At 40.7% G+C, this 13,969-nt stretch overlaps 1 protein-coding gene across 3 annotated transcripts in view; it reads right to left on the bottom strand.

Annotated features, from left to right (window-relative positions):
• LOC126203922 (retinol-binding protein pinta-like) overlaps positions 1-13,969 on the bottom strand; it is a 176,392-nt gene that overhangs the window by 83,129 nt on the left and 79,294 nt on the right. The window contains exons 6-7 of one of the 3 annotated variants that reach the window (XM_049938322.1): positions 12,334-12,436; positions 2,231-2,337 (exon numbers count right to left, since the gene is read on the bottom strand). The exons of 1 other annotated variant lie outside the window; for it this stretch is intronic. In XM_049938322.1, coding sequence (XP_049794279.1) covers positions 2,231-2,337; positions 12,334-12,436 — 210 coding nt within the window. Of the gene's footprint in view, positions 1-2,069; positions 2,338-12,333; positions 12,437-13,969 lie in introns of those variants that run through there. One more of the 3 variants, XM_049938321.1, reaches the window with a different exon arrangement.

Raw genomic sequence — 13,969 nt, 5'->3', positions numbered from 1 at the left:
ACACCCAGTCCCTGAGCGGAGAAAATCTCCGACCCAATCGGGAATCGAACCCAGGTCCCTTGGCATGACAGTCCGTTGCGCTGACCACCTTTCTATTGTTCTCATTTTTTCGATGTTGTTCGTTGCATTTGTTCGGTGCGGATGTCCCATGACACCCGTTCAAGTTCAGTGATGAGCCGTTGACTCAGTTTTTTATTACAGAGGGCAGCTAACTCTGTGACCGAACACGCTGAGTTACTGTGCCGGCGGTGTTGCAATGCCACCTCCACACCAAAAATATCTGTCAAAATACATATAGGTGTTGGCATTTGGATCTGAGGCTATGTTATTAGTGGTACAAACCATAAACGGTGACCCTCTTACAGTTTACAAGTTGTTCAATAATGCATTGCCTCACCAAGCACCAGTTTGAGGGGGAAGAAGACAACGCTTGCTTCATGTTCTACAACATAAAAATATAACTAATGATATTGACAGGCTAGTATTGCTTTGTATTCCATTTGAACTACATCTATTTGGGTTTATGTACAGAGGTAGAAACTATTTATCGATCGCCTCTGTGGTGCTAAGTTTCTCTAAAACATTTACTGACTGCATTTCCGTAATCAACCACTGAATATGCCAAACTCTAACCGTAATGCACCACAGTATGAGATATGAAACACACAAAGCAGCCAAAGGCAAACGAACTGACCAAGCTCCATTTTACGCATTTAGATGAAAAGTGTAACTAATTGCCACATTCATCCCTATGTTACAGCATAATTTTTAACAAATTGTCCCCATGCATCGACTTGTTATGGCAGAATTGTAATAAATTATGGTTATTGACGGCTTCTTTCATCTGTCACAACCTGAGACGTCTTGCAAATAGTTGAGATCTGATATACTGGTTATTAATATTTGCAATAAATCCTTTTACATACGCGGTTTATGAATTTGAAGAACAAGGTATTTGCTTGTTGTGAACTGTATGATATTTACATGATAATGGAGGTGATTCTACACTATGCAATGAATAATGACCTGGTTATCCACTTATGCAGAAATATTTTGCTCCCGATTTAGAAAGTTTTATTTTCATGTAGTGTTCATTTTGATGAACCAGTGTAGCGCCATTTAAAAAAATTGTACACAAACATTCATTGCTTCCTGGTCTGTTGATGCAACCCACTGTAAGTACATTCTTGAGATTTTTCCGTCTATTTGAGATTTCTTGACAATCTTGATTAGGTGTAATCTATTAAGATGCAATATTTTTTCATTCCGCCATTGCTGAGCAATTATTAGGACCTGCCACTTCCGGAAAATCTCTAATGCTATCCATACGATAAGTGTAGCTGGTGCATCAGAGAACTGCTTCATGGTGCTTACAGGACTCCTATTCGACGATTATGAAACATCACCCACTGATGTACTACCCAGCACTCCATCCGCGATGCACAGCTGAGTGAGTGGCGCTAGTTCCTCAGAAACTTGCTTTCTATGTGGCTCAGCTTCATGTGTGTGTCAGTTCCCTCTCTCGACTTATCACAGATGAGCACAAGTGGAGTACGAAACAACAGGTATGTTGCTCTTCCAAAAGGTTAAGCCACGCGGGGGAGCCGCGCGGTCTCAGGTGCCTTGCCACGGTTCGTGCGGCTCCCCTCCGTCGAAGCTTGGAGTCCTCCCTCCGGCATGGGTGTGTGACTTGTCCTTAGCGTAAGCCAGTTTAAGTAGTGTGTAAGCCTAGGGACCGATGACCTTACCAGATTGGTCCCATGGGAACTTACCATCGCCAAACGGTTAAAGAAGCAGGGTTGTTTGCTGCGTCACAACGCTGCACAGGGTATAGTTGTCAGTACAGGCATCCCAAGAATACCTGTGAAACCGAAACTTGGCAGCCTGCGAGCAGGTGAGACCACCTGGCCATACATGCCGAACACGAGACACCGTCGGTCACCTACGGCAGTTTTCGCCAAACTACACTAGGTTCATTCGTTCTCTCTTGTACAGTGCAGAGTGAAATTAACGTGGATCGCCTAGTATGTGCCATGGTATGGCGATCTGGTGAGCGATACACTGTCAGAATTTAAAAAAAGAGTAATTTTATTCTCAAATTCATTGGTAGTATTTTACAGTAGGAGCCAATGACAGCAGTACCACTAAGAATGGCCTTGGAGGATAGGCCGGTATAAAATGGTGCTCAGTCCACGGACAGCTGCCGGAAGGAGCCCTCCACGCCGAACAGGTCGGTGTGCGTCTTGGGTTTGCCGGGCCGCTTCGACTCGTCCACTCCATACTTCTCGTCCTCCTTGAAGAACGCCGCGTTCCTCTCGATGCGCTCTTTCCACGCATCTGCAAACAGAGTGACAACGTAAAACACATCCCATGTGGACAACTAAGTTTAAGGGAGTTAGGAATGTCTGGTGTGACAAATCTCTGCATACAAAAGGCAATATCCTGACTGGCTGACTCATCATTTCCAAGCCCAAACCGCTAATGATAGAACCTTAAAATTTGAAGAATGTGGATGATTTACTATAGGCGTCGCTTAAGAAAGAATTTTACGAACTTCCAGTCATAAGGGGACGACACAGGACATGAACGGCTTTTTTTTTTAATGTCGACATTAAGGCTGTTTTGAAGGTAGCCCTATGAGAAGTAGTATTTGGTTTCTCATCCAGAAAATGAAAAATACTTGTTTCAGCATTTTTGGAAATTCAACCACTAAGGGAGTAAAACAGTGGGTTAAAGTTTTTTTTGAAAATAAATAACTTCTAAAGAACTGCTAAAGGATTTCTAAGGCTGCATCTATGACAACTGGTATTTCAATTTGTCGGTTACAAATTAAAAAAAGTGTTCCACTGTTTCTGCAAATTCAACCCCTAAGAGAGTGCAATAGGGAATGAAATTTTTTAAGAAAATATTTTGTTATGTCAAAAAAATGTTAAAGCTAAATTTTACAAGTCGCTATTTCACTTTTCGGTTCAATATAAAGAAATATTTGTTAGGGGATGAAACTTGGTGTGGAAATATCTCCACATGAACGCAAAAGGCATGATTAAGAAAAACTCCAGCTACCAGACTCGCTTTTTGGTCAACAGTAGATTCGGAAAAAAGCCCACGCTTACATGGGCTTAATTGGCGCGAAAAGCTTAGACGCTTTCGCAGTTTGTGAATATCATGATAAATCGATTGAATAAAAACGAAAACAAAAAATCTTAGCAGACCGCACAGTGCACTGGAGCGGAGCAGCGGGCGCTAAGCTAGTCTTCATATATTTATCAAACTACGCTTCATACAGTATTCTGTAGTGGTAGTGTTGTTGTGTGGCATGCTGTGGATTGCCGGTTTCTTATCTATCATTTCAGGGCAGTTATTGAAATATTTTACGTTTGTAATGTTTATATATCTACAAGATTCAATGGTTGTATAAATACTAGCGTACTGGAATGTTCAATGTTTGTTTAAATAGCTGCACTCTCCATCCAGGATGTCAGTTCTGTTCTGGCTGTACGTTGGTCTCAGTAATAAACGTGCTTCCAGTGTCGTACTTCATTGACGGCCCTGCCTTCGGATTTGGATTTGATTTAAGTTTCTACGAGACAACACATCCTGCTGTGGTTTCTGCTCTCATATTATTGGAACACTTGAGCGTAATTAAATCCTCTTCCCTTTTTCCAGGTGTTTTCCTTTCCTTAACATATGTGTTTAAAGGTGCAATTTACACACCTTAATATATATCAGTAGTCTTACACAGTTATTTTCACCTAGAAATCTTAGATAGATCGATTTGTAATAAACGTGAACTGTTGAAAGTGTCCGGACAGCTATTAGTAGACACTGACGTAGACTGTGTCCACGCGTCGCCTTTACGACGGACTGAACTCGGCTGGTGAAATTTTGAGTGACATGTCTGAATGTCTATGAAGGAATGGCGCTGACGTTCTTCCTCAAGACCGTAAACCAGAAGAGCTAGTGGTATTGGACACTGTGGGCTGTAGTGCAGTCGGCGTGCTACCTCATCCTAAAAGTGTTAAAATGTGTTGAGGTCGGGGCTCCGAGCAAGCCATTCCATTTCAGGAATGTTATTCTCCACACATGCTGCTGTGACAGGACGCATATCACATTGATGTAGTCATCATCTCTGGACTGTTCTTCAACTGTACACAGTACACAATAAAGAGACGTATTCAAATCCTTCTAAATTTAGTATTTTGTTAAATGCAATGAGAGTACATGCTGTAACTGCGGAAGACACCTCTATACCGTGACAGCAACTCCTCTTTCTCCAGTGTATTATATTCTGTATAATGCTATAGCCGGTAGTGACATTTACGTACAGTGTAATTATAACTGAAGCTCCAGTTCCAAACGACTGCGCCGGCTGCAGTGGCCGAGCGGTTCTAGGCGCTACAGTCTGGAACCGCGCGACTGCTACTGTCGCAGGTTCGAATCCTGCCTCGGGCATGGGTGTTTGTGATGTCCTTAGGTTAGTTAGGTTTAAGTAGTTCTAAGTTCTAGGGGACTGATGACCTGAGAAGTTAAGTCCCGTAGTGCTCAGAGCCTTTTGAACCATTTGAACCAAACGACTATAAAAATGGAGCTCTATTCGGACCAACAACAAATATGAACGGAATGTTATCGAACAAAGGGGTAACGTAATGGGAACGACGACTATGGTGTGAGTAGCGCATTAAACCATCATATGAAACCAACAATACTCTGTCATGTGCATAACAACTGAAGTTTGGCATTCACAGTTGTGGCACTATTATTTAACTGGGTCATCCAACAAAGCAAGGGTGTACCGCTTCAGATGGGAAAAATTGTTTCTTCATTGTTCTGAGACCAAAAACCACATAAAAAGCAACACCTCGGTTTCTAACTGTCGTGAAACTAGTGCAAGATATGTTCAATGTGCTGTCCACCTTTTTCTGCCACAAGCTGAAATCAAGAAACAGGATTTCCACAACAGATCGAAGTGCCTACAGGGTCAATGCGCGCCTACAGTTCAGTTGCGTTTGTAATGGGAGCACTAAACACAGCGTATTTCAGATAACGCCACAGTCAAAAGTCACACGGATTAAGCTAAGTCTACTTTGCTTATTTTCATTCTGTTATGTCGTATGGTATTATATTTTGGGGTAACTCTTCCCATTCTAAAAGGATATTTTTGGCTCAGAAACGGGTGGTTCGAGGAATAAGTGGTGTAAGTTCACGAACCTCTTGTCGAACCCTGTTCACGAGTCTAGGTATTTTGACATTTTCCTCTCAATATATATTTTCCTTACTGTCATTTCTTGTTAACAATATTAGCTTATTCCCAAGAATAAGCAGGTTTCACTCAGTTAATACTCGGCAGAAATCAAACCTGCATTTGCATCTTAACTCTTGTACAGAAAGGTGTGCAGTATACTGCTGCAACCATTTTCAATAAGCTACCACTCGAATTCAAAAACCTTAGCAGTAATCCACACGCTTTCAAATCGAAACTGTAGAGTTTCCTCGAGGGTCACTCCTTCTATTCTGTTTAGGAGTTCCTTGAAAAATTAAGCTGATTCTTGTTGTGTTGTTGATTGCGTTTACTTAAACTTATGGACTGACTTTTTTGGGCTCAGAAACATTTTATTTTTATCTGTTACTAATTTTATGTTGGAATTTCATGTACTGACGCGATCCATTACCTTAGATATTTGCTCCTCAGTTTGGGCCCTTGAACTTGAAGTGTAAATAAATAAATAAACAAGAAATCAGGTGACGTACGCCGACAGCCTGTAGGGAAACAACGGCCTTTGATTCTAGCATTTCCAAGATGCCTTTGCAGCAGCTGGTTCACTGGCTATGTAATGTGGGGAGGAGTGCAATATTGCATAAAAATGATCCTACCAACACATGCATGCTACTAAAGTGACGTTGGTGCGCAAAAGACTCTCATAGCGTTTACCACTGACGGTACAGGTAACAAGATCTACAGGACCCGTCTCCTCGAAAAAATACGGCCGTGCAATAAACGATGCCGTCAGCTCGCACCATGGAGGTAGGTATATCCGTGGAATGAAGCGATACCACTTGATGTGCGAGCGGATTTTCAGTTCCTCATATTCTGCCATATTCTGTGTATTGGTGTGTCCTTGGAGATAAAAATGGCCATCGTCTATCCACAGAATGTTTCATGGCCATTCGTTGTCCACATCCGTGTGAACAAAAAATTCTGGAGAAAACGTTTATCTTACTGGGGCGTCAGCATAAATCAACTCCTGAACGGATCATTTTGTATGGATGGCATTACAGGGTGTTTCTTAGAATTTTATACACTGTGCTCACAGGAATGTCGAGAGTTTGGGCAATTTCCCGTGCAGTGAATTTCTGTATACCACCGCTCGACCCCTCCTGCAATGCTCTCGCCTCATCTACTGATATCGGACCAATTGTCTTCCTTCTTCCACCACTTTGTACTTCAAAAGAAACCTCCTTTTCGGAGTGCTTAATAATTTTCTCCAGATCCTTGCCAGCCATGGGACCAACGCCTTTTTTCATACCCTACTGAAGAGCTACTGGCGCGCGGTCGGCGTTCTTGTTACAGAGCTCTAACAGGAGTGCTCGATTCTGAGACAGCCGTGCCGAGCACCTCAACACAAACTGTATCTTTTATTTCGCATATTCTGCTGCTTACAGCGTCATCTAGTCGTGAAATTTTCGTTACTTTTTCCCATAAGGTCTTCCCCTTCTTCGATAATACTGGTATGTCATTGAAATTTGACGTCATTCTGAGCAGTGGTTCTCTTTTCTTTTACAGCGTTTTGAAAGTGGAACTTTAATTATAATCATTCTGTAATTCAGTTTAACTTTTCAATCCGTAAGTAAAGCCTACATGGATGATACCCTTGAAAGGCAATAAATATTATGTAAAAATATTTAAATATTTTCGCTTACATTATCCTTTCTATTTCTGAGATTCAGCTGTTTCAAACTGGAAGTTCTGAGGCGCAAATTGGAAACCAGTCCGACATTTTGCCTAGAAGAGAACTGGAGACAGCGCAGTCGGGACAATAGGTACCCATACACTAGCGCACGTATGAAACCAGCGTTCATTGACGCGCTATACGGATCACAATCAGTCTGGCGGTCTACGACCTAAGCTCTATTCTACGTAATTGGCCAATATAGGGAAAACGAATTCTCCGTTTCTTAACTGTAGGTAATAAAGGAGAATAGCCTATCACATACAACCTGACTGCGATCAGATCTGACTTGCGCGTTCGAGGACAATAGACAGGCATTATCAGTTGTTAAGAATTTTAGAATATTCTGAAATTCAGTAGCATCGACTGCGCTGCTCAGTTCTTGTTGCGTATATGAAGGTTAATTTGAATGCGTTGAAACATAAGCATTTTCAACGCTTGATTTCATTATATCTTGTACATCGTCTTTAGGAACAGTTTTAGTTATCGTGTTATGTAATGTTATTTTGCGCAAGTTCTTTTTCATCGACAGCTCATCTGTCATAAGATAATTAGAATAATTGTTTAATTCCGCTTTTCATTTCAGGATTTATGTTCAGTCTTCCTTATATTTAATTTACAGAGCTACGAGAGTACAGGCTAATGTTAATAAACGCGAAACATCAAGCTTTGTGGACAAAACACAACGAAGAAAATTTATGTTAGAGCTAGAAAACTGCATGACCTACAAACTGAGAGCAAAGTTAACCCCTGATATCACCGCTTGTTTTATTTGTGTTCGTGTTATAGTTATTACGTTTGCTGCCATAGTCTTTTAACAAAATGCATCGACACCATAGTAGGTCTTTTATCTTCTTGTCTACGTTACAGTTTTATGGGTGTGTTCATAATACTAATACTCAAATAACGTTTAGACGCATTACAACTTCTCACACTACGAAGCACATTTTCCTCAGCTAATTCTAAGTACACGTCGGAGCGAAGAGAAACGACTTGACTGGTTTGGTATCTGACTGGGCTCGCCAGAGGGCACTGCCACATCTTAAACCATCCTCCTATACATTGTTTTACTATACAGGGTGGTCCATTGATAGTGACCGGGCCAAATATCTCACGAAATAAGCATCAAACGAAAAAACTACAAACAACGAAACTCGTCTAGCTTGAAGGGGGAAACCAGATGGCGCTATGGTTGGCCCGCTAGATGGCGCTGCCATAGGTCAAACGGATATCAGCTGCGTTTTTTAAAATAGGAACCCTCATTTTTTATTACATATTCGAGTAGTACGTAAAAAAATATGAATGTTTTAGTCCGACCACTTTTTTTCGCTTTGTGGTAGATAGCGCTGCAATAGTCATAAACTTATAAGTACGCGGTATCACGTAACATTCCGCCAGTGCGGACGGTATTTGCTTCGTGATACATTACCCGTGTTAAAATGAACCGTTTAACAATTGCGGAAAAGGTCGATATCGTGTTGATGTATGGCTATTGTCACCAAAGATCCCCACGGGCGTGTGCTATGTATGCTGCTCGGTAACCTGGACGACATCATCCAAGTGTCCGGACCGATCGCTGGATAGTTACGTTATTTAAGGAAACAGGAAGTGTTCAACCACATGTGAAACGTCAACCACGACCTGCAACATATGATGATGCCCAAATAGGTATTTTAGCTGCTGTCGCGGCTAATCCGCACATCAGTAGCAGACAAATTGCGCGAGAATCAGGAATCTCAAAAACGTCGATGTTAAGAATACTACATCAACATCGATTGCACCCGTACCATATTTATATGCACCAGGAATTCCATGGCGACGACTTTGTACGTCGTGTACAGTTCTGTCACTGGGCACAAGAGAAATTACGGGACGATGACACATTTTCTGCACGCGTTCTATTTAGCGACGAAGCGTCATTCACCAAGAACGGTAGCGTAAACCGGCATAATATGCTCTATTGGGCAACGGAAAACCCACGATGGCTGCGACAAGTGGAACATCAGTGACCTTGGCGGGTTAATGCATGGTGCGGCATCATGGGAGGAAGGATAATTGGCCCCCATTTTATCGATGGCAATCTAAATGGTGCAAGGTATGCTGATTTCCAACGTAATGTTCTACCGATGTTACTATAAGATGTTTCACTGCATGACAGAATGGCGATGTACTTCTAACATGATGGATGTCCGGCACATAGCTCGCGTGCGGTTGAAGCGGTATTGAATAGCATATTTCATGACAGGTGGATTGGTCGTCGAAGGACCATACCACGGCCCGCACGTTCACCGGATATGACGTCCCCGGATTTCTTTCTGTGGGGAAAGTTGAAGGATATTTGCCATCGTGATCCACCGACAACGCCTGACAACATGGTAAGCGCATTGTCAATGCACATGCGAACATTACGGAAGGCGAACTACTCGCTTTTGAGAGGAATGTCGTTACACGTATTGCCAAATGCATTGAGGATGACGGACACCATTTTGAGCATTTATTGCATTAATGTGGTATTTACAGGTAATCACGCTGTAACAGCATGCGTTCTCAGAAATGATAAGTTCACAAAGGTACATGTATCACATTGGAACAACCGAAATAAAATGTTCAAACGTACCTACGTTCTGTATTTTAATTTAGAAAACCTACCTGTTATCAACTGTTCGTCTAAAATTGTGAGCCATATGTTTGTGACTATTACAGCGCCATCTACCACAAAGCGAAAAAAAGTGGTCCAACATTCATATTTCCTTACGTACTACACGAATATGTAATAAAAATGAGGGTTCGTATTTAAAAAAACGGAGTTGATATCCGTTTGACCTATGACAGCGCCATCTAGCGGCCCAACCATAGCGACATCTGTTTTCCCCCTTCAAGCTACACAAGTTTCGTTCTTTGTAGTTTTCTCGTTTGACGCTTATTTGGTGAGATACTTGGCCCGGTCACTATCAATGGACCACCCTGTATATGTACTTGAGTTTGTGTTCTATTACAAGTCCACTTTATTACGGGACCTCCCTGTATATGTGCCAGTTGGAGACAGGGCATCAGGAAGGGAGAAACCATTAACTGTGCTGCTGAGAAAGAACAACTTGCAAGAATATGAAACCATTAGCTTCAAGGAGGTTACGGGCTACTTTCTACTACACTGAACCCTCTAAATAAAAATAACATGCGTGTTCGCTTGTAAATGAAATTCCATATTTTTGTGTAAACTCTTTTACGTTGTTACCATTCCAGGTAATTATAGGCAACACCACTCGTGAGCGGAAGACCCTGACCAGTAGACTGTCTCAAGCTACAATCCTAGCTCTGTTACTATTTACCTTGTATACTGTAAATATGCCAGCCGCTCAGTGCAGATAGTTTGATTCATTTCAGGAATAACTAATATAACTGTTGTATGATGATTGGTTCTTGTTCAGTGACTTTTTAAAATCATCTACGGTTAATAGCTGTAGTTAGGGGAGGCACTTCAGGTAAGGGAGCAAAGGCTGAGCTACATGTTATGCAGACTTGCAGTAAAGTCCACTTTGTGACTACAACGCTCGTAACTGGGATAATATTAATTCAATCGAATCATTATTAATGTTCGCCTCTTACCACTCTTTAGCCAAATATCAAGGAAACGTGTTTTCTTCCATTTAAACTGCAACAGGACAAGAACCAGTGATAAATATACGTTCAAGGGAGATTTCTGTTACGTTCCACATACTTGTAATCAGTGTATGTTTAATATCATTTTGCACTTCATCTATAAAGTTCCGTAAGTTAATTAAAATAAGTAACTTCTTAAATTCCAATTAGTAATTTGTAATAGGTATCATTAATATGATTTCCAAAGTAGAATTCCGTTTCGTCGTCTTTCAATCATTCATTTAATTTCATGTTGCTGGCAATTTGATGTTCAATTGTTGTACATCTATAGATTCTATTCTTTCAATGGCAGTAAAAGCGTGGTTGTGGTTGATACGTAAGTGTGCAACGAATTGTACGTTAATATGAGGTAACACAAACCAAACCATCATATCTAAATATCACATGATAAATTTATGCTCGCTAATAAAATATTTTGGCAGTTATGTGTAAGAACTGACACGGAGATTAAATCATATTACTGTAGTGTTAAAAGAAGGAAGCTACAAAGTGGTTTCCATTTCATTCCACTACTCACTCTCTGTAAATCAATAAATTGTACGCTGACAACTTGTTACTTTAAAACAACGTGTCTGCTTACGGAGTGGCGACCGCTGTAATGAACTGTGACTCAAAACAATGTAGAGAAAGAGCTTCAGAAAACTCCCGTCTTTATGAACTATTCTCTATCCTCGTGTATGTAATGGCAATAAAACAGCCTTATCCATTTCATAGAAGAAATATAACAGAGGTGTCTAATTGAAACAGAAACGTTTGACGCCGGATAGGTACATTAGCTATTGTGGAAAGTAGGTACGTAAGTTGCAAACTTATTGGAGGAAGGAGGAAGGGCGCTTATTACTATCTACGTCAGCCCAGATGGGCTCAGTAGGACAGGGATCAGGTGACCTCACGGCCCAGGCTGCAGCCTGGCGTCCATGGAGTGTCCGTCGAACTATTCATGGATGGTACTCCATCATGCTGAATATCCAGGCCTATAAAAACCACTTCGTCGGCTTTTGTGCCTTTCTTTCTGCGTATAATGTCCACAAGATTTTCATTTGAACTCCATTCTCTGTAGTCATGGACTGTGCGGCTGATCTCGGCGTAGGTTCGAGTCCTCCCTCGGGCATGGGTGTGTGTATTTCTCCTTAGTATAATTTAGGTTAAGTAGTGTGTAAGGTTAGGGACGGATGACCTTAGCTGTTAAGTCCCATAAGATTCCACACACATTTTGAACATTTTCCGTTCTCTGTGAATTAGAAAACTCCGTAGTAGTCACCAGGAATCTAACATAGGATCTCTGCTGTGGTGGATATTAATGCTACACACATAGCACGGAGGCAACCTTAGTAATTATCTGTAGACAAACGAACTAGTAGTATGGAAACTGTCTGTAAATAACCTCGGCAACTGGGACTGAGAGATGTGTGCCTTTACTGCAAGGAAGACTAATCACTTTATTTGGTTACACGAGTACTTGTGCCCTTCCCCTCACGTGTGTAATTTATACAGGGATCAGCGCTATTTGGAGCAAATGAAAATCCTGGATGGATATTGCTATTGTACAGAGAGTATCTCAAGAAGTTTCCGAGTAAGGCGCAACGTCGTAAATTTAAACTCTAGGATACTTCACATTTTTTTTAAGTCGGTAGATACGATAATAAAAAGATACATAAGGAAATTACTTCTTTATTCACTTTGAGAATGACGTAAGTGTCGCTAACTGGCAATGTTTTGCACTTACTTTCCAATTTTTCTATAGGCCCAGCTTCTCCTCCGTATTCTTCTGGTAAGATCTTCTTGGGGACGTGCTTATAAAGGGACTCCAGATTGGAATGTATGAAGATCTGAAAGAAAAAAAAACACAAAAGCATAAATACAAGAACGAAATCCTTTTTTGAAAGCATCACAACGTATTCTAAGGCGTAACACACAATTCAGACACATTCTGGTAACAGTATTATTACTCTGTTCTCCGCACAAGTTAACTTCTTTCTACGTAACTTGTTATTGAAGTTTTATGTCCGAAAAAAGACTTGAAACAGTTCTCAATGAAAATGTATCTTGTGCAAGCCTCCATCTCTGCGTAAACTGTGCAACCCACAGCCATTTGAGCCTCCTTGTTGTACTCATATCCTCTACAGCATTTGCCCCCAACCCTCTCCATTACCAATTAGACTATTACTCGACGCGTCATGACATGTGTTATCAAACGATCCATTCTTCTAATCACGCAAGTGGCATAATCCTTTTTTCTCCCTAATTTGATATAATGCGTGTTCATCAGCTGTCCAATATATCTACTTAATCTTCAGGATTCAGCGCCACATTTCAAAAGCTTCTGTTCTGTTCATGTCTATTCTGTTTCTCGTCAACATTTCACTTCCATTCAAGGTTATAGTCTCGATAAATATTTTCGGAGAGCATTTATACTACATGCAAAAAATTTCTCTTTTTAAAAGAGTACTTTTCCTGCTGTTACCGGTCTGTATTTAATGTCTTCCTTTCTACTTCGGCCATCCACAGTTAGCTTTCATTTACTACTGTTAGTGCCTATTTCCTAAGAAAAATTGCATTACCTTCTTTAATTCGACTACATTCCACTAATCTTGCTTTAAATTTGTTAAATTTCATCTTCTAACGTACTAGCAAATCCAGCAAAGCTGTGCAAATGTCAAATATGTACAGGAATTGGATATACATCTGAAACTGAGGTATCCTTGGGACTTGTGTCCGGACGCAAAGTTTGGTTTCCTATTGTGACTTCGCCCACTTTGAAGGAATGGAACTCGAAATTATAATAAATCGTATAGAACATGATTAATAAAGACTCCATTGTTTTCATGTTTGGTTTTTATTGTCTTTAAGTTTTTTTTAATTTTTTGTGCACAGTGTAATTACAAAACTTCGGAATATGGAAAATTTTTCGGTTTTTGAATATTGCGTGATAAGAGTATGAATTGGTTTTCTAAACTGTGAGTTCCCAAATGGGCAACATAAAAAGGACCATGTGACCAATATGTCTGATTATTTAAATATCCTGCTACCCTAGTTAAAACTGACTCTGAGGTAGAAAACAAAATAGCTCATTTTCACAGAATATCTAGTGTTATAAACACTGTTGTTGTCGATTTCTCTTTAAAAAATATATAGCCCACGTTCTAACAGTATAGAATCGAGTTTTAGTTTTTAGAATGCTGTGTAGTAAGAGTTATTGAAAGGACACACACAACCGACAGTAGTAAAATACTCTGATCGTAAATCAGTTCCAACGCATTTGCATGTCCGACCTTGAGCCTTCTTTACTGTTGCTGCAAACGAAACCAAGATTAGCTTAAACTGAATGCATAGATCGGTTGGGACCATTGGAATACAAGGTA

This window comes from Schistocerca nitens, chromosome 9, assembly GCF_023898315.1.
Source record: "Schistocerca nitens isolate TAMUIC-IGC-003100 chromosome 9, iqSchNite1.1, whole genome shotgun sequence".
Classification (NCBI taxonomy): domain Eukaryota; kingdom Metazoa; phylum Arthropoda; class Insecta; order Orthoptera; family Acrididae; genus Schistocerca; species Schistocerca nitens.
Note: the sequence above shows the minus strand (reverse complement) of the source record. Positions and strands in the feature narration are given on the sequence as shown.